Raw genomic sequence first — 21,579 nt, forward strand, 5'->3', positions numbered from 1 at the left:
AATTGCTCCCATTGTAAGCTTGCCCCATGTTATTGTATAAAGCATCTTCTGCTGTTGAGTTAAGGATGCTTAGGCAATCAGACCACCAGGATAGAAAAAATGTTTGAACCTCTCAGAGAACTAACATCCAAAAGGTAAGTGTCAAGATTCTCCAATAGCAATCCGGATGCTTTTTGAAATTTGGTAAAATGTATTTAAAACAATCTTATGGAAAATATGGAGTTGATAAGTTGTAATTAGAAACTAGATATATATCATGGCTTATTGTTTTAAAGAAAGCAATGCTTATTGTCCTGTGGCAATGAGTTTCCTGAAGCTGGTTTGTATAGACTTGGTCCTGGTTGTTGCAGGTATTGTACTCCATCTCCCATCCTGTCAGATAGCTTATCAGACTGGTGTTGACTGTTTGAATCACATGGCGACAACGGTCTGTAAGCTGTCTGAAGTTCTGGGTATTAACCATCTGAAGAGTGCAGTCTTTTTACCATAGTCAAACTTTCAAGCATGTGTTKATTTCAGTACATTTGATTTGGTCCGTTAGCTACCAAACAACTTCCCAACAGACATTTGTAGGGCGTCATGGCTGTTGTGTGCATTTGTAGGTAATCAGTTGTCTTATCTGAGAAATCATGCTGTCTTCAATAAATCGCCTTGTTCATATAAAATGTTTTTTTATACCCCTCAAATGTACATGTCATTCATTCAACATGACTCCTTTGACCATTAGACACACATACTCTACTTGTACCAATCTCCTGTTCTTAAAATGCCAATATAGTATTACCTCTGTGCAAGTTAATTGGCTTAGGCAGGAATACAATATGATTGCGCTTTGTCTGCAATGCATGGTTTAAAGGCAATATTCAGAGAACACATTCGCAGTAAACGCTGCATATGATGGCTCTATCGGAAATTACCTTCAAAGTGCATTGTCCAAATCTGCGGTCGGATTGAATCCAAAACAGTATCTTACTTGTCCAAAGTTGACTGTAGCTAGGGATTACCTGTTCAGGAAATCTTCCTCTGAGTTCCCAAACTCCCAAAAGTGTACAGATGAATGTAGGCCCTGTGGAAGCAGAGACACCACATCAATATGTGGAAACCCAATAACCTGGGAATGAGGCAGTTTAGAACAGTAAAATGCCATTACCAATCTTTTTGCAATGATTGACAATGACTCATCCTGTTGGAAAACATCAATATAAGTGAGCATGCATGCCTTTTTTTAAATTATTTGTACATGATGTGCCTAACCTTACCTGGAAGCAAACATATTCTAGGCTTTCCACCCCATGTTGTCCAGAGGCCTCAGCAGAGCCTGGCTGTTGCTGACCAGTGTAGGATACTTATACTTGTTTAAGGGGACTGGGGTTTTCCACACGCTGAAAGCCAGGGGGTATATAGGGTTGGATCATGAAATCCACCTATAGATATAAAAACATTTGAAAGGAGTGTTGGATTCTAGAATGAATAAACCAGTATCTGTATTAATGTCTATTGTCCCATAATAGTTAGACACCTATGTACTGGTCTCTTACCTATCTCTGCTCTGTTCACATCCTTCCCCCGCAGTATGAGCAGGTTGGGGACGTCTTGAAGCCAGGTTGTCTGTGACTCCTGGTCCTCTCTACCCCTTCAGGCTGGAGAGAGGGTGCTCGCACCTGCCAGTCGATGCCTGAAAAATAACAATCCTCAGAGCATTAACATGAATATCTGGACATGGAACAGTAAAAACGATGGAGAAGCTAGCTTATACTAACTATATTGTACAAACATGGCTACACACAAAAAAACAGAATACAGTGTTTTTATGTTTAAACAGAATCAATATACAGTACCAGTCAAAAGTTTGGACACCTACTCATTCAAGGGTTTTTTATTTTTACTATTTTCTACGTTGTCGAATAATAGTGAAGACATCAAAACTATGAAAAAACACATGGAACCATGTAGTAACCAAAAAAGTGTAAAACAAATCAAAATATATTTTATATTTGAAATTCTTCAAAGTAGCCACCCTTTGCATTGATGACAGCTTTGCAAACTCTTGGCATTCTCTCAACCAGCTTCACGAAGAATGCTTTTCCAACCGTCTTGAAGGAGTTCCCACATATGCTGAGCACTTGTTTCCGGCTTTTCCTTCACTCTGCTGTCCAATTCATCCCAAACCAACTCAACTGGGTTGAGGTCGGGTGATTGTGGAGGCCAGGTTATGATGCAGCACCATCACTCTCCTTGGTCAAATAACCCTCACACAGCCTAGAGGTGTGCTTTGGGTCATTCTCCTGTTGAAAAACAAATGATAGTCCCACTAAACGCAAATCAGATGGGATGGCGTATTGCTGCAGAATGCTGTGGTAGCCATGCTGGTTAAGTGTGCCTTGAATTCTATATAAATCACTGACAGTCTCAGCAGCAAAGCACCATCACACCTCTATGCATCACAGTGGGAACCACACATGCGGAGATCATCCGTTCACTTACTCTGCGTCTCACAAAGACACGGCGGGTGGACCCATAAATCTCAAATTAGGACTCATAAGACCAAAGCACAGATTTCCACCGGTCTAATGTCCATTGCTTGTGTTTCTTGGCCCAAGCAAGTATCTTCTACTTATTGATGTCCTTTAGTAGTGGTTTCTTTGCAGCAATTTGACCATGAAGGCTTGATTCACGCAGATAGCCCAAACCCAAATAGAGCTATCTTCTGTACACCACCCCTACCTTGTCACGACACAACTGATTGGCTCAAATGCATGAAGGAAAGAAATTCCACAAATTACAGTGCCTTGCAAAAGTATTCATCCCCCTGGTGTTTTTCCTTTTTTGTTGCATTACAACCTGTAATTTAAATGGATTTTTATTTGGATTTCATGTAATTGACATACACAAAAAAGTCCAAATTGGTGAAGTGAAATTTAAAAAAGGACTTGTTTAAAAACAAAAATCTAAAAAATGGAAAAGTGGTGCATGCATATGTGTTCACACCCTTTGCTATGAAGCCCCTAAATCAGATATCTGGTGCAACCAATTACCTTCAGAAGTCACAACATGAGTTAGATTACACACAGGTGGACTTTATTTAAGTGTCACATGATCTGTCACATGATCTCAGTATATTTCTGGTCACCATAGCAGCATGCGCCCCAGCAGGTATATTTCACTGGTCACCCCCAAAGCCAATTCCTCCTTTGGCCGCCTTTACCTCAAGTTCTCTGCTGCCAATGACTGGAACGAATTGGCAAAAATCATTGAAGCTGGAGACCCATATCGCCCTCACTAACTTTAAGCACCAGCTGTCAGAGCAGCTCACAGATCACTGTACCTGTACATAGCCCATCTTTTATTAGCCCATCCAACTACCTCATCCCCATACTGTTATTATTTTTTGCTCCTTTGCACCCCAGTATCTCTACTTTCACATTCATCTTCTGCACATCTATCACTCCAGTGTTTGATTGCTAAATTGTAATTATTTCGCCACTATGGCCTATTTATTGCCTTACCTCCCTAATCTTACCTCATTTGCACACACTGTATATAGACTTTTTTTCTCTATTGTGTTATTGACTGTATGTTTGTTTATTCCATGTGTAACTCTGTGTTGTTGTTTGTGTCACACTGCTTTGCTTTTTCTTGGCCAGGTTGCAGTTGTAAATGAGAACTTGTTCTCAACTAGCCTACCTGGTTAAATAATGGTGAAATAACTTTAAGAAATGGGTCTTCCAAATCGACAATGACCCCAAGCATACTTCCAAAGTTGTGGAAAAATGGCTTCAGGACAACAAAGTCAACGTATTGGAGTGGCCATCACAAAGCCCTGACCTCAATCCTATAGAAAATGTGTGTGCAGAACTGAAAAAGTGTGTGCGAGCAAGGAGGCCTAKAAACCTGACTCAGTTACACCAGCTCTGTCAGGAGGAATGGGCCAAAATTCACCCAACTTATTGTGGGAATCTTGTGGAAGGCTACCTGAAACGTTTGACCCAAGTTAAACAATTTAAAGGCAATGCTATCAAATAGGAAATGAGTGTATGTAAACTTCTGACCCACTGGGAATGTGATGAAAGAAATTAAAGCTGAAATAAATCATTCTCTCTACTATTATTCTGACATTTCACATTCTTAAAATAAAGTGGTGATCCTAACTGACCTAAGACAGTGAATTTTTACTAGGATTAAATGTCAGGAATTGTGAAAAACTGAGTTGAAATGTATTTGGCTTAGGTGTATGTAAACTTCCGACTTCAACTTTAGGTCTATAACACTTTGGGTCTAGCGTGTCTCCCACTTTGCTGTAGGGATGTTTTTTATTGGCAGGGACTGGGAAACTAGTCAGAATTGAAGGAATGATGGATGGCGCTAAATACAGAGAAATTCTTGAGGGAAACCTGTTGCAGTCTTCCAGAGTTTTGAGACTGGGACAGAGGTTCACCTTCCAGCAGTACAATGACCCTAAGCATATTGCTAAAGCAACACTCAAGTGGTTTAAGGGGAAACATCTAAATGCCTTGGAATGGCCTAGTCAAAGCCCAGACCTCAATCCAATTGAGAATCTGTGGTATGACTTAAAGATTGCTGTACACCAGCAGAACCCATCCAAATTGACGGAGCTGGAGCAGTTTTGCCTTGAAGAATGGGCAAAAATCCCAGTGGCTAGATGTGCCAAGCTTATAGAGACATACCCCAGGAGACTTGCAGCTGTAATTGCTGCAAAGGTGGCTCTACAAAGTATTGACTTTGTGAATAGTTATGGGGTGAATAGTTATGCATGCTCAAGTTCTGTTTTTTTGTCTTATTTGTTGTTTGTTTCACAATAAAAATGATTTTGCATCTTCAAAGTGGTAGGCATGTTGTGTAAATCAAATGATACAAACCCCCCAAAAATCCATTTTAATTCCAGGTTGTAAGGCAACAAAATAGGAAAAATGCCAAGGGGGTGAATACTTTCGTAAGCCACTGTAACTTTTAACAAGGCACTCCTGTACATTGAAATGCATTCCAGGTGACTACCTCATGAAGCTGGCAGAGAGAATGCCAAGTGTGCAAAGTTGTCATCAAGGCAAAGGGTGGCTACTTTGAAGAATCTCAAATATAAAATATATTTTCATTTGTTTAACACTTTTTTGGTTACTACATGATTCCATGTGTTATTTCATAGTTTTAATGTATTCACTATTCTACAATGTAGAAAATAGTAAAAATAAAGAAAAACCCTTGAATGAGTAGATGTGTCCAAACTTTTGACTGGTACTGTAAATAGACCCATATTGAGTTGCATGGGGACATCAATTGTTTTGGAATTTCACACTTATGAATTTCATTCCAATGCTTCCCCATGGTGTTCAAAACTAGTACAGCACTCACTTCTGACCAATGCACTATGGCTACACAGCACATTTTATTTTTATTAAACAGTAACATGCAAAACGCAGTAAGCATCTGATGTAGGTGTTGGAGCAAGCCTGGCCAGGTGAACACGCTGTAAGCCATGGAGGAGCTGGACACCTGGGGAATGTTGCAGAAGCTGAGCAGCTTGTACTCTGGGTGACACACCAGGCCGCTCATCAGTTCAAATGGAAACACAGTGCACAGTGTGTGATATGCAACTTCAAGACTTTGACACTGGTTTATTTGTTGCAGTAGTGTTGATGCTCAGTGCTCACCTATGGGGTTTCTATTGTAGTCACCGTGGAAGTCACCAGTGAGTGCAGGCTGCAGAACACTCCCTAGCTGGTGGGCGATTACTTTGTTGACGTCACTGAATGATATGTGTTTGATCATGACTTGGGTACAGATATTGTGCACTGTGTCATTTTCGTGAACGAGGATGGCATCAGAGGTGTGACCGCGTGAGCACAGAGTTGTAGTTCTGGACAATCACCTTCAAAGGAAAACCCAAAACAGCAGTTAGTGAAAACTGGTCATCCAAAGAGTACTGATGATGATGTTGTTTCTGGCTTCAGAAATTATATTACTGTAACCGTGTCATTTCTTTGTCACCTAGCTATCTTAAGAGGAATGCACTAATTGTAAGTCGCTCTGGATAAGAATGTCTGCTAAACGACTAAAATGTAAAAAATAAAATGCTTTGAAATATTACTTTCTTAGACCATAGGAAATATGTCTGTATTGTAAAACATAAATAGTAGGCCTTTATCTGCCAGATCTGTGATGTTTTCCAGGTGCTGAAGCAAGCCTCTTGCCTTTCCAGTGCCATAGGGCCATGTCAGGTGGTTGAGGATGAAGGAGTTTGGGTAGGTGTCCCGGAGACACCGAGTGGCGTATGTGCCCACCCCTGACCRTGTGCCCCCGGCCACACTCATCATGGTCATGATTCCTGCCATACGGTCATAGCGCTCCACCTCTCTCCTCACGATGTCCACCACCACCTCCTCATGACGTGGTCCATGGACACAGTATCTCCACGCAAAGAAATTAAAACACAGTGTTGTCATATCCGCGCTTCACTTGGTTGGTTGTGTGGTGCGCATGCTCTGTTTAGTAGCCGGTTATGGCGGCGGCGATGTGTGTTTGTCCATGAGGCGGATGAGCGCGAGCTATTCTCACCGACTGAACCTGAACGAAAGCATTGATGGCGGGTGTATTCGACATCGATTTGGATCAGCCGGAGGAAAATGTCTCCGACGATGAGCTCGAGGAGGTAATTTAGTCGATTCTGTCGGGTGTTGCACGAGTGTTCGATGTAATTGCTGATAGCCATGCTAGCTAGCTATAGGCCTGTCCATTCGTCTTGGATTGTTGCCAATGCTTTAGGCCCAATTTTGACAACGCTCCAAGCTAGCCTTCTAACATTAGCTAGCCACAGATCAGCCAGTTAACACTCATGAGCTGTCACTTGTTCTCAGCTGTTGGGAGATAGTTGTTATACAATTAATATATTTGCATACTTTATACGAATATTGAATATTATATTTTCAAGCTTGCTAGACAGTCAATGTGCAGCAAAGGCAAGCGTGCTTTGGTTGCTGTCGTGCAACAGTTTATTTTGGTACTTCTGCAGTTTGGAACAATATGGACTGGAGGTCCTTATGTGGACACATGGAAATCTCAATTTGGACAAGATTTAATGATGGGTTATAGTGGACATGCGCCGTTCTGATAGACCTATCTATGAACTATTTGTGATYGCTAACTAGTAAATTGGCTATATACGTCTGTTTACAGTTTACATGGTATGAACGAACTGTATTCATGCTCTGACAGTTAGCTACCAAGAATTACAATTTTATCATAAACATTTCGTACTCTATTGAACATCTCATGTTCAGTGCCCATTGGCAAGGATTTTGGGCTACACTAAATATCACGTTACATGTTTTTGGGGTGTAAAATGTTTACCTTCATAAAGATTTGTAAACATAACAAAATAAATATGTTTGGGGTCAATTCCAAGGCTGTCGAGAAACAAAAAAAGCAGTCTACAGCTCAAGATCCTCTATCCAGGGTTCTGAAATAAATGCGAACTAAACAGATTTGAATTTAACGTTCTTTCACATTATGTTATACTCTCTCATGTTGGTCTATGTTGAGTTAATGTTTTAGCTAACATTGCATTGATTTCAGTTGATGTCCTTGCGTCTAAGATTTAACACTTTAAAAAAGTAATATAATCAACATTCCTGTTGAATCTAATGAGGTGCTACTGCTGTTCTATGGCTCTGCAGTGATTTCAGTTATAAAGCAGATTTATTTTTACYATGTTCTAATTTACATTTTCTGTCATAGGCTCAGATCAACGATTTCATGGACCAGTGCAGTGGCTTTGAATTGTAAGTGTTGACCCTTAGCATTATGAATGCCTGGTAGATTAAATAATTATGTTGAGTAGTCACAGTAATTGTACCGTGCTTCGGTCAGTGTATTGTAAGTGAGAATTTAGTTTTACATTACTTCTTTCCCCAGCAATATGGACGACTGTGAGAAGATTGAGATATCTGAGGACAACGTCAACCAAGGAAAAGAGAACATCAGGCCAGAGTGTTTTGAGCTGCTGCGGGTGCTGGGAAAGGGCGGTTATGGAAAGGTATGGTGCTGTTCCCCTGAGAACCATTAAAATGCTTTTCCACTGGCTTTTATGAAGTTTTATTCAAATTCCATGTCAAACTTGTCATTATTTGGCCTGGCCCATTGTGTTGAACTGGTTCTTCCCTTCTTCTTTTTTAGGTTTTTCAAGTTCGAAAAGTTGCTGGAGCAGCATCAGGGAAGATATTTGCCATGAAGGTTTTAAAGAAGGTACCTAAAAATAATATTCAAAGACATTTATTTACAATTAGTTCATAATTGGCKGCAGGCATATTCATCAAGTCTCTCAATTTTGTCTCAAACTTAGTAAATATGACAAATAAACATAGTTTTATGTTGCTTCTGTGAAAATATTGGCTTTCCTTGAAGCCTGTTGGTGTTTTTGGTAGTTTGCCATCTTCGCTGCTGCAGTCTTGGCATTTCAGAAGCTGTTTCAGTCCATTCGATGTTGCACAATAGAGCGTGCTTTTGCTTGATCAGTGAAATGGACTTGACAGATGTGACTGCATGACAGATGCAGTCACATACCACTTCATCAAGATTTGTCCCCCAAGCTATGCTGCAAAAATTCCCCAAAAAGCCTATGTTGTTCCAATGTTCTAAGCAACACTGAATTCAATGTTAGCACATTCTTGACAGTGGTGGCTTGTCTAGAACTGATAATGAAATGTATTTTATCATGTGGCTTTTTAAATGGCATACTAGCGGTATTAGCATGACTAGTGGTCATAAATGTTTTGGGGCCTTGCAGGCTATGATTGTACGCAATGCTAAGGACACGGCCCACACCAAGGCAGAGAGGAACATCCTGGAGGAAGTGAAGCATCCTTTCATCGTGGATCTCATCTACGCCTTCCAAACGGGGGGCAAGCTGTACCTCATCCTGGAGTACCTCAGTGGTCAGTAAATCAGGGGTCACACAGGCAGTTACATCAAACAACCTATTCACCCAAAGATAAACAACCATCCATTCTTTCCACACTCTTCCTGTTGCTGGGGAGTCCGACTGAATCTCTTTACACATTAGCAGTCCCAGTCATGCAGATGGTTTCTCTTATTCTGAGACCAAGGGATGGTTTCACAAAAAATATGATTKAAATCATCTGAATGTGTTGTTTCACACAGGACGTTGGCCTTTGCATGATTTACATGAACACTTAATGGGCCTCCTCTGCTCATTGCATCTAACCATAATGTATGTAATAGTGCCTACATCCTGTCCACTATCCCTTCCTGTCTGTGCTCCTCTAGAGTTACAGAGAAGAATGCACACTATGGTATGTGAATGTCAGTCAGTCAGAATTCAAAATTAAATGGGTGAAAGAGTTAAGTTGGTGTAGTCTCCCCACAACTATTTTGTGCAACACTACAATTATTTTTTGTTTTTTTATGTCTGTTTCAGTTTTAATTAATTTAGTTGTACTTTTCAGGTGGAGAGCTGTTTATGCAACTAGAAAGAGAAGGGATTTTTATGGAAGACACAGCCTGGTGAGTAGAGATGACAAATGGCAATGTAGTCATACCAGTCTAAGTTTTCTTACATCCACTGTACTAAGACATATATTTGGAATAACCTACACCAGTATGTTAGTTTGTGAAAGGGAAAATGCTATTTACAAAAGCAGTAAACTTAAGATTAGGTTACCAGGTGTTGGCTGTGCCTGGCACAGAAAATAATTTTGTAAAAATCAGTGTGTGTGTGTGTATACCAGTGGCGTGCCTGGGGCCTGGGCCTTCAGTGAGGTCCTACACAGTCCCACCCGAATTAATCGACCTCTTATTACCATCATTATGATGCCATGGCTCTAGACACTATACATTTAGACAGAAACGCAGTATAACCAGGCGTTGCGTCACCTTGAAATTGACAAAAATTGACATTTTTGGGTAAACAGTGTGGCTCCAAACACCAAATCGATCACTTGCAAATAATAGGCATTCCCAGCAGTACAGTTTGCAGTGCTTCTCGGAGCCTGTGAGCCATTGATAGCGCTCGTAGTTGGAACTTTGAAAGTGGCGAACGAACCCTTTTCCCGCCTGTGTCAGGCTTTGTAGCGTCGGCGTCGGGCGACCTCTCCTTACAATGTCTAACTTTTCTTGAAAAGTTDGTCTTGAGAATGGCGTTATAATTATATCCTCGACCAAATCGATATCTTCTCCTCCTTCTGCCATTGTGGGTTGAAAAAACAGCTTAGTAGTACGCGAATTAATTCGTTTATAAAATTCAGTTTCCTCGTTCTGAGGTTCTGCATAGACCTGCCCATAGGACCTGCCTCTCAATATTGGTAATCCAATCAAAAGACGTGCACGCACTACGCCTGCTAGCTGGCTCCTGTGTAACACTGGAGCCAGCCAGCAGGCGTACAATAGCCAACTCTAAAGCTGATTGGTTGACACTAAATTTTCATTTCCATTCACTTTAAGCTACAAGCGCCCGCACTGTTGATTCTGAAGGCCTGAGGGCAGATTTTAGACCCCTGGCAACACATGATGGCTGAATATGATTGGATAAAAGATCTAACATAAAGACCAGCCCTCCAAATCTCAACCTGGGGCTGGAAGCAGTGCAACCAAGAGGAAAGCTATGAAATGAAGAGTATAACTCTTACTCTGGGGAATAATTTAATACATATTTGTGGGAAAATATATATTTTTTAAATTTATATATATATTTTTTTATATTCTGATTATGTTTAGGCCAGCAGAGAAGGCCTTGCTGGCCCTGATGGCCCACCACTGGTGTATACATACAATGTAAATGTGGTTTCTTATCTGCAGCTTTTACCTGGCAGAAATTTCCATGGCTCTGGGCCATCTGCACCAGAAAGGCATCATCTATAGAGACCTGAAGCCTGAAAACATAATGCTTAACAACCAAGGTAATGCTGGGCAAGGATGTCACAACAGATGTCCTGAGTTGCAATCATGTGCACTGCAAGTCAGACAATGTTTGATGCTACATTAGCTGTAAATGCATCCACATTTGTGCATGCATATGCACTTCATGTTAGACATTAGAGCTAGTCCCTGAGCAGACATAACCTGCCCAGGGACTACATAACCTGCCCAGGGACTGCGGTTGAAAATTTGCCGGCTGGCTAAAACCGGCACTTTTACTGAAACGTTGATTAATGTGCACTGTCCCTGTAAAAAATAAAATAAACTCAACAAGTGGTGAAAACTTGTTGGCTCACTATTTAAAAGAAGATMGAGAACAAGCTATAGGATGAAACAAAGTTTTGGTACAGCTGACTAGCGCTAGCTAATGCTACCTACCGTAGCAAACAAATATAAATTGATAATTGGAGTCAAATATTGGTATAATATTGTCCAAAATGTAATTGATATGTCCTTTTCCCCATATCACTATTACACAACATTATTGTTATTTTTTTTACTGCTGCTCTTTAATTACTTGTTACTTTTATCTCTCATTCTTATCCGTATTTATTTTAACTGCACTGTCGGTTAGGGGCTCGTAAGTAAGCATTTCACTGTAAGGTCTACTACACCTGTTGTATTCGACGCATGTGACTAAACATTTTATTTGATTTATTCCGCAGGAAATGTAATTTACAAAATGTTCTGCATGTCCACCTCAAAGTGAAATTGGCTGTAGTGTTTCTGTATTGTGTTTTTTTCCAGGCCATGTGAAACTGACTGACTTTGGGCTGTGTAAAGAGTCCATTCACGGCGGCACAGTCACCCATACTTTCTGTGGCACCATAGAGTACATGTAAGTCATACTTTGTAAAATACACACCACCTGTTGTTCATGTAAATCTGTTGAAAGCTGTGCTATTTTTATCTATTTACTGCCTCGGTTTATCATGAAAAGATGTGTAAAAAAATAAATAAAAAATATATATAAAAAAAACTTGTGGTGTCAGGGCTCCAGAGATCCTGATGAGAAGTGGACACAACAGAGCAGTGGACTGGTGGAGTCTTGGAGCGCTTATGTACGACATGCTGACTGGAGCGGTTAGTGCAAATCTTCTTTCATAGACTTCTGTTTATAATGACGTAGTAATACAACAACTTCTGTTACAATCAATCGGTGTTGACTAGGGGTGTWGCAGTGACTATTACTGCCACAATGGCGGTCCCGAGTCATGAAGGCAGTCAAATTCCACGTGATCGTTTAGTCACGGTAATTAGGCTTCTCCAAGCTCTGATGCTACTGATGGTCATTAGTAGCTTACCAAACTTGCTAACTGCCTGGTACTCAGCACTCTATTGTCCCTCTAATCACTCTGATTGCGTGAGGAAACAGAGTGATGGCCTCTATCAAAAAGAGGAGGATCACATCAGCTTTCTATAGACTAGTCCTACTATATTTATTTCTCAACTTTCCTAATATTAAGCACTTTGTTTATCTTTACCACAGGAGTATAGTCTACCTGGCTATTTAAGTGCATAGATGACATGTATTTTTTCCTGCTGCCTAAGTTTTGAGACCGGTGCATGATAATGGTCCATTCTAAATCAAAACAAATGTCACACATACTATTTAGAATATGTAAAGACAAGATGAAATCAGAATAGTCTGATGGGTGATAATATTAGCATGTCACTTGTGAATGATATATATTTTGTATTTTTTTACAACTTTTTCTAATCATAGTCGCATACCTCATGTAGCCTACCCCAAAGGCCTATATGTTTTGATAAGGTGTGTATCACAACTGAAGTGGCCAAATAACTTCTTAAAATGAAGCACATTAATCAGCTTTACAAGGTGTATAGAGCCTAACTGACATACATAAGCAGCACGTGAGTTTCAAGTTTGGGGAAGATAATTTTCACCATATAAATGGTCCTTTTTAATAAAAGCATTACATGTATAATCGCATTTGCGGTCAGTTTTTGATAATGTTGTTTTCCCACTAATGGAACATTCGCGCTTATCCTACTGCCATGTGCGCATTGCTGCGCTTATAATGTGAAGAAAATAGCCTTATAGATTATCAACATTTTAAGCTAAATGTTCTGTTAGTCAGTCACAATGTGAAAAAACGTTGTTTTTTTTATGCTAGTGGGTGTATAAATTTGGGATCTATCCCATCCCACAACTGTCCCAGACTATGTTTGGAATATTTCTTTCTTATGCAGAAGGTCAAGTTGACCAATAGCATAGGTACATTTTTGTACTATGGGGGATAGTAGATTGACATAGGCTAGTGCTTTTGCTGTTTGTTAGGCCTACTCATCTTGTTAGCTGACAAAGTAAATGTGGAAAGTTCTTCCATTGTCTTCAATATACATCTCTGAATTGGATAAGGACGCGTGCAGTTGCGTCCCTGGTGTCTGTCTTCCCTTGTAGCCTGTGAGAACGACCCAATCACGTGATGGAGAGCCATGTGAGTGAGAGGCGCTTCGGATTGCGCAGCACTAAGGTAGAAGGGAACAAGGCAGCACTCCGGGCCGCAAAAAGCATGGAATTTTTGGGGGTGCATTACAGCCACAAAGGGGATGCCGCCGTGAAATTCGAGTCATCAAGTGCTTGTCAAATTGTGAATGAGAGACTATTGGAGTGAACAACTAAAGTTACATTAATAACTCTAAATTAAGCAAATATGAGTACCTATTTATTTAACTGCTCAACACAGAATAGCTGCATGTGCAAATCTTTTGGATAAAATATTTATATTTTATTCAGCTTTGTTCATACTATAAAATAATGCCACAGAATTCTAAGCAAATCTTGTTTACTGAATGAACTAGTGTAGCCCACAGCCACATCAGGACCTAACATCAAATCAAATTTTATTAGTCACATGCGCTGAAAAGAACAGGTTTTACTGAAAACAACCTTAGTGAAATGCTTACTTACGAGCCCCTAACCAACAATGCAGTAAAAAAAAAAATGAAATAAAAGTAACAAGTAATTAAAGAGCAGCAGTAAAATAACAATAGCGAGACTATATTCAGGGGTGTACGGTACAGAGTCAATGTGCAGGGGCACATCGGTTAGTTGAGGTAATATGTACAGTGGCTTGCAAAAGTATTCACCCCCGTTGGCATTTTTCCTATTTTGTTGCCTTACAACCTGGAATTAAAATTGATTTTTTTGGGGGGGGGTTTGTATCATTTGATTTACACAACATGCCTACCACTTTGAAGATGCAAAATCTTTTTTTATTGTGAAACAAACAAGAAATAAGACAAAAAAACAGAACTTGAGCATGCATAACTATTCACCCCATAACTATTCACAAAGTCAATACTTTGTAGAGCCACCTTTGCAGCAATTACAGCTGCAAGTCTCCTGGGGTATGTCTCTATAAGCTTGGCACATCTAGCCACTGGGATTTTTGCCCATTCTTGAAGGCAAAACGGCTCCAGCTCCGTCAATTTGGATGGGTTCTTTAACCTCTTGGGCACGTGAGACGTTAGCGTCCCACCTCTTCAACAGCCAGTGAAACTGCTGGGCGCCAAATTCAAATACAGAAATACTCATTATAAAAATTCAGAAAACAAAACATATTTTACATAGATTTAAAGATTAACTTCTTGTAAATCCAACCACGGTGTCAGATTWWAAAAAAAAAATGCTTTACGGCGAAAGCATACCTTACGATTATTTGAGAACATAGCCCACTAGACAAATCATTACAAACCGTAACCAGCCAGGTAGAACAGTTACACAATTTAGAAAGAGAGAGAAAATTAATCCTTTTGATGATCTTCATATGGTTGCACTCAGCAGACATTAATTTACTCAAATGTTCCTTTTGTTCGATAAAGTCTCTTTATACCCGAAAACCTCAGTTTTGTTCGCATTTTCTTCAGTAATCCACAGGCTCAAACGCAGTCAAAACATGAAGACAAAAAATACAAATTACATCCGTAAATTTCATAGAAACATGTCAAACGATGTTTATATTCAATCCTCAGGTTGTTTTTAGCCTAAATAATCGATAATATTTCAACCGGACAATAACGTCGTCAATATAAAATGTAAACAAGAAAGGCACTCTCTCGGTTTTGCGCGTGAAAAAGCTCCGTGACACTTTAGGGTCCACTCATTCAGACTGCTCTTACTTCCTCATTTTTCAGGTTACAAGTCTGAAACAATTTCTAAAGACTGTTGACATCTAGTGGAAGGCATATAAACTGCAATTTGAGTCCTAAGTCAATGGATACTGTAATGGCATTGAATAGAAAACTACTTCCTGAATAAATTTCTCAGGTTTTCACCTGCCAAATCAGTTATGTTATACTCAGACAGTATTTTAACAGTTTTGGAAACTTTAGAGTGTTTTCTATCCAAATCTACCAGTTATATGCATATCATATCTTCTGGGCCCGAGAAGCAGGCAGTTTAATTTGGGCATGCATTTCATCCAAAATTCAGAATGCTGCCCCCTACCCTAGAGAAGTTAAGTCATTCCACAGATTCTCAATTGGATTGAGGTCTGGGCTTTGACTAGGCCATTCCATGACATTTAAATGTTTCCCTTTAAACCACTCAAGTGTTGCTTTAGCAGTATGCTTAGGGTTATTGTCCTGCTGGAAGGTGAATCTCCGTCCCAGTCTCAAATCTCTGGAAGACTGAAACAGGTTTCCCTAAAGAATTTCCCTGTATTTAGCGCCATCCATCATTCCTTCAAATCTGACCAGTTTCCCAGTCCTTGCCGATGGAAAAACATCCCCACAGCATGATGCTGCCACCATAATGTTCTCGGGTGATGAGAGGTGTTGGGTTTGCACCAGACATAGCGTTTTCCTTGATGGCCAAAAAGCAAAATTTTTGTCTCATCTGACCAGAGTACCTACTTTCATATGTTTGGGGAGACTCCCACAAGCAAACTTGTTTGCTTATTTTTTTCATTAAGCAATGGCTTTTTTTCTGGCTACACTTTTCCGTAAAGCCCAGCTCAGGGGAGTGTATGGCTTAAAGTGGTCCTATGGACAGATACTCCAATCTCCGCTGTGGAGCTTTGCAGCTCCTTCAGCTTTATCTTTGGTCTCTTTGTTGCCTCTCTGATTAATGCCCTCCTTGCCTGGTCTGTGAGTTTTGGTGGGGGGGTCCTCTCTTGCCAGGTTTGTTGTGGTGCCGTATTCTTTCCATTTTTTAGTAATGGATTTAATGGTGCTCCGTGGGATGTTCAAAGTTTCTGATATTTTTTTATAACCAAACCCTGATCTGAACTTTTCCACAACTTTGTCCCTGACTTGTTTGGAGAGCTCCTTGGTCTTCATGGTGCCACTTGCTTGGTGGTGCCCCTTGCTTAGTGGTGTTGAAGACTGGGGCCTTTCAGAATGGGTGTATATGTACTGAGATCATGTGATGGATCTTGTGACACTTAGATTGCACACAAGTGGACTTTATTTAACTAATTATGTGACTTCTGAAGGTAATTGGTTGCACCAGATCTTATTTAGGGGCTTCATAGCAAAGGGGGTGAATACATATGCACGCACCACTTTTGCTTTTAATTATTTATTTATTTTCAATTCACTTCACCAATTTGGACTATTTTGTGTATGTCCATTACATAAAGTCCAAATAAAAATCTGTTTAAATGACAGGTTGTAATGCAACAAAATAGGAAAAACGTCAAGGGGGGTGAATACTTTTTCAAGGCGCTGTTGGTAGAGTTATTAAAGTGACTGTCTATAGATAACAGAGTTGCAGCGGCGTAAAGGGGGGGGGTGCAATGTAAATCGTCTGGGTAGCCATTTGATTACATGTTCAGGAGTCTTATGTCTTGGGGGTAGAAGCTGTTTAGAAGCCTCTTGGACCTTTTCTACCGCCGTGCAGTAGAAGAGGGAACGGTCTATGACGAGGGTGGCTGGAGTCTTTGACAATTTCTAGGGCCTTCCTCTGACACCGCCTGATATAGAGCTCCTGGATGGCAGGAAGCCAGTGATGTACTGGGCCCCAGTGATGTACTGGGCCGTACGCACTGCCCTCTGTCGTGCCTTGCGGTCGGAGGCCGAGGAGTTGCCATACCAGGCAGTGATGCAACCAGTCAGGATGCTCTCGATGGTGCAGCTGTAGAATCTTTTTGAGGATCTGAGGACCCATGCCAAATCTTTTGTCTCCTGGGGGGGAATAGGTTTTGTCGTGCCCTCTTCACGACTGTCTTGGTGTGCTTGGACGATGTTTGTTGGTGATGTGGACACCAAGGAACTTGAAGCTCTGAACCTGCTCCACTACAGCCCAGTCGATGAGAATGGGGGCGTGCTCGGTCCTCCTTTTCCTGTATTCCACAATCATCTCCTTTGTCTTGATCACGTTGAGGGAGAGGTTGTTGTCCTGGCAGCACGCGGCCAGGTCTCTGACCACCTCCCTATAGGCTGTCTCGTCGTTGTGGGTGATCAGGCCTACCTCTGTGTCATCGACTTAATGATGAGGTTGGAGCCATGCCTGGCCGTGCAGTCATGAGTGAACAGGGAGTACAGGAGGGGACTGAGCACGCACCCCTGAGGGGCCCCTGTGTTGAGGATCAGCATTGCGGATGTGTTGTTACCTACCCTTACCACCTGGGGGTGGCCCATCAGGAAGTCTAGGATCCAGTTGCAGAGGGAGGTGTTTTGTCCCAGGGTCCTTAGCTTATTGATGAGCTTTGAGGGCACTATTGTGTTGAACGCTGAGCTGTAGTCAACGAATAGCATTCTCACATAGGTGTTCCTTTTGTCCAGGTGGGAAGTGCATTAGAGATTGCATCATCTGTGGATCTGTTGGGGCAGTATCCAAATTGGAGTGGGTCTAGGGTTTCTGGGATGATGGTGTTGTGAGACATGACCAGCCTTTCAAAGCTCTTCATGGCTACAGACGTGAGTGCTACGGGTCGGTTATCATTTAGGCAGGTTACTTTAGTGTCCTTGGGCATAGGGACTATAGTGGTCTGCTTAAAATATGTTGGTATTACAGACTGGGACAGGGGGAAGTTGAAAATGTCAGTGAAGACACTTGCCAGTTGGTCAGCACATGCTCAAAGTACACGTCCTGGTAATCCGTCTGGCCATGCGGCCTTGTGAATGTTGACCTGTTTTACTCACATGGGCTCAAGGTCTTACTCACATGGGCTGCGGAGAGCGTGATCAGTTTTTCTGAACGGCTGGTGCTCTCATGCATGTTTCAGTGTTATTTACCTCGAAGCAAGCAAAGAAGTAGTTCAGCTCGTCTGGTAGGCTCGTGTCACTAGGAAGCTCTCGGCTGTGCTTCCCTTTGTAGTCTAATGGTTGGCAAGCCCTGCCACATCCGACGAGCGTCAGAGCCGGCGTAATACAATTAGATCTTAGTCCTGTATTGACGCTTGAGGGCATAGAAGGATTTTTTTCTAAGCTTCTGAGTTAGAGTCCCGCTCCTTGAAAGCGGGCCTGTTCCCGGGAAAGCAATCTGTCATTCACATCGGAATTGTTAAAGGAAAAAAGCATTGTGCCAGTCCGTGGTGAGTAATCGCAGTTCTGATGTCCAGAAGTTTTTTTCGGTCATAAGAGACGGTAGCAGCAACATTGTGTACAAATAAGTTAAACAACGCAAAGAAACTATCAAAAAAACACAATTGGTTAGGAATACGTAAAATGTCAGCCTTGTCCATACGTTGACAAGATGGCGCCGGAGAACAACTCAAGAGTATGTTATTATTTTCTGAAATAGACATTTTCTTCATGTCATGCTTCTTTAGAGTTGTTTAAAATATATGTTTTTTTTTTGTGAAGGTATTACATGGATTTATTAGACTTTAAAATGTAGATGTTCCAACGGTCTGCAACAGTGGCTTGTGTGGAAGCCAGGAGATGCTAAATGTGTTAATGTTAATTAATGGTCAATTACTGTGATACCAACAGTTATTTGCTTGTCAATCACCGGCTGATGAAWTTTCATGACTGCCACAGCCCTAGTGTTGACCCACGGTTATTTTATTTTTCAAATGTAGCCACCCTTCACTGGTGAAAACAGGAAGAAGACCATTGACAAAATCTTAAAATGCAAGCTGAACCTCCCACCCTACCTCACACAAGAAGCCAGAGATCTCCTGAAAAGGGTGACTATTTGTTTAACATATTTGACCTTTTTGTTTTCATTTTGGTTATCGCATATGTATTAATACTTGTTCTTGTTTTTCAGCTTCTGAAGAGAAATGCCTCATCAAGACTTGGAGCAGGGGCTGGAGATGCTACAGAGGTGCAGGTGAGAACAAGAGAAGGAGTGGAACATTTTTGGATGGAGTGACTTGATGCTGACAAGACAAATGTAACCTCAACCTTGAGTTCGAGATTCTACCCCATTCTGGCAAGCAACACTTTCTCAAGCCTCTGATCACAATACAACAAAAAAGATGACCCTAAATAGAAGTGTTCAAAAGTGAGAGGGGACAGGGAAGTATTGAAATTAAAATGCTATTATTATAATATTTTCCTTGCTAATCTTCCCTTAGTCTCATGCCTTCTTCCGACACATTAACTGGGAAGAGCTCCTGGCCAGGAAAGTGGAGGCTCCATTCAAGCCTTTCCTGGTAAGCAGAAGAAGAGCTTCCGTTTGTTTTAGACAACCTTTCCAGCTCTCAAAGGCATTAGACTCTGTAACATACCTGATCTCTTGTATCCATAGCAATCTGCTGAAGATGTGAGCCAGTTTGACTCCAAGTTCACCAGCCAGACACCAGTAGACAGCCCAGACGACTCTACGCTTAGTGAAAGCGCCAACCAAGCCTTTCTGGTAAGACTGCTACATATCTTGTTAGAGATTACATGTTTTTATTTTTTACAGCTTTTTATTTTGTAACATACACATTACACTTTTTTTTTTTTACATAGCAAGAATAAAGTAATTTGATATACATTACATCTAGACAGTACTTATACATCATGTTTTCAGTCATAACTATTATAGAACATGAGCTTTTAAACCCACCCCTCGGCTARTCTCAGTCCATCCCACCTGTCTCCGTAAACCGCCCTCTTATGATTTCCATATGCCATATATTTTTCAGCTGTGCTGTTTAACATAAATTCGGAACCTGTCTAAATCGCGTAGTACATGTGTTTGTGTTCATTTTGCTCATAAGACAAAAGCATGATATGACAGAATTCACCTTAATTTCTCCTTATACCTTGGTAGGCAGTACTGGTGACAGTAACCCCTCTGTTATTGCTCCTGCAGGGCTTTACGTATGTTGCTCCATCAGTACTGGAAAATGTAAAGGAAAAGTTCTCATTCGAGCCAAAAATCCGCTCACCCCGACGGTTTTTGGGGAGCCCAAGAACACCAGTCAGGTATTCTGTCATTTCAGCCTCTTCAGCTGTTCCTAAATATCTTGTACAACATTGAGTATGCCATATCACCACATAGTCAGGGTATGTCKCCTATTCCTTTTCAGCCCTKTCAAGTTCTCTGCCGGTGACGTGTGGCCCCGGGGCCCATTGATGCCCGGCGGATCCTCTCTATGTCTCCAGTCGCCACAGGAGCAGGTAATGTATGTGTCAACCKCAGAACAGATGGATGTGCAGTCCAGCTCTGAGGCCTCAGCCCCCCTACCCATCCGCCAGCCTACGGGGGCCAACCTGTCCCAGTTCAAACAACAGGCCTACCCCGTCATGGCCAAGAGGCCCGAGCATTTACGCATGAACCTATGACCAGCAGCTCATCTTAGAGGACTTTTTTTCTTTGTTGATAATTACTCTTTATTTTTTAAGATAAGGACACTAGAGACAATGAAAATCTAAATTTCACTTCTACACACACAATCACTACCTGAAGTCTCCCCAAGGCTGTAACCTCCAGTGTGCTGCAGCTGAGCTCGGCAGACGAGGCCACTCCCTCAGGTCCCCTTGACCTCTGCAGCCTGACCCCTAACAGGACTGGACCAGCGGGACGGGGCATCACTATGGATATTTAACTTTTTTTATTACTCCATCCTACCACAAAAAAAGGAATGAGATAAAACGTATCAAATGTGACCCATCACAATTCACACTAACGTGCAGTATATAAAACATKATCCAAAGTCCTTCATGTTAGATGATTGACTGCTGATGAGGAATGAATTGCTTCCACTGAACACTTGGGAGATTTGACAGTATTTCTTGAAGGTTGCTTCCTGGCTCAGGATGAAATCATACAAATTATTGTTATTTGAAAACAAATGATTGGGAGGGGTATCAATAAGCTGAGGTTCTGAACATAGCTTTATGTCTTAAGTATTTTACAAAACGGATGCATCTACTGTGCTATATCAATGATGGATCAATTCATGAGGGCCTCAATAAAAATACATGTTTACTTTTTACATTTTGAATTACTAGCTGAATGTGGACTTTTGGTTATTACATTTGTATTATTGTACTGATAGAGAAGAGAATGTTGTTGGGTAAGAACTAAATGAGTACATGCACATTCTCTAATATTAAACAATATGCACCACACTAAAATGAATAGCTCTGTCATAGTGTATTTTTAATTGTTGGGAAGGTACCATTTGCTTAGTGGGACTAGAATTACTGTGACAAAGTCCAAGGACTATGACCTACACTACCGGTCAAAAGTTTTAGGACCTACTCATTCAAGGGTTATTCTTT

The 21,579-nt window shown here is 41.1% G+C and overlaps 1 protein-coding gene and 1 pseudogene across 1 annotated transcript; one reads left to right on the forward strand and one right to left on the reverse strand.

Moving 5' to 3' along the window:
- Nucleotides 1-1,000: 1,000 nt before the first annotated feature.
- On the reverse strand, nucleotides 1,001-6,483 carry LOC139023473 (tubulin delta chain-like; annotated as a pseudogene).
- On the forward strand, nucleotides 6,408-21,290 carry LOC111958210 (ribosomal protein S6 kinase beta-1). Its single transcript, XM_023979418.2, has 15 exons — nucleotides 6,408-6,664; nucleotides 7,750-7,793; nucleotides 7,927-8,047; nucleotides 8,188-8,256; nucleotides 8,798-8,945; nucleotides 9,477-9,534; nucleotides 10,825-10,925; nucleotides 11,692-11,782; nucleotides 11,937-12,027; nucleotides 18,939-19,046; nucleotides 19,130-19,192; nucleotides 19,440-19,517; nucleotides 19,613-19,720; nucleotides 20,165-20,277; nucleotides 20,382-21,290. Exons 1-15 carry the CDS (start codon nucleotides 6,596-6,598, stop codon nucleotides 20,635-20,637), a joined length of 1,518 nt encoding a protein of 505 aa, XP_023835186.1. The 5' UTR covers nucleotides 6,408-6,595; the 3' UTR covers nucleotides 20,638-21,290.
- The last annotated feature ends 289 nt before the right edge of the window (nucleotides 21,291-21,579 follow it).

The sequence above is a fragment of the Salvelinus sp. IW2-2015 genome, linkage group LG4p (assembly GCF_002910315.2).
Source record: "Salvelinus sp. IW2-2015 linkage group LG4p, ASM291031v2, whole genome shotgun sequence".
In the NCBI taxonomy this organism is placed as follows: Eukaryota; Metazoa; Chordata; class Actinopteri; order Salmoniformes; family Salmonidae; genus Salvelinus; species Salvelinus sp. IW2-2015.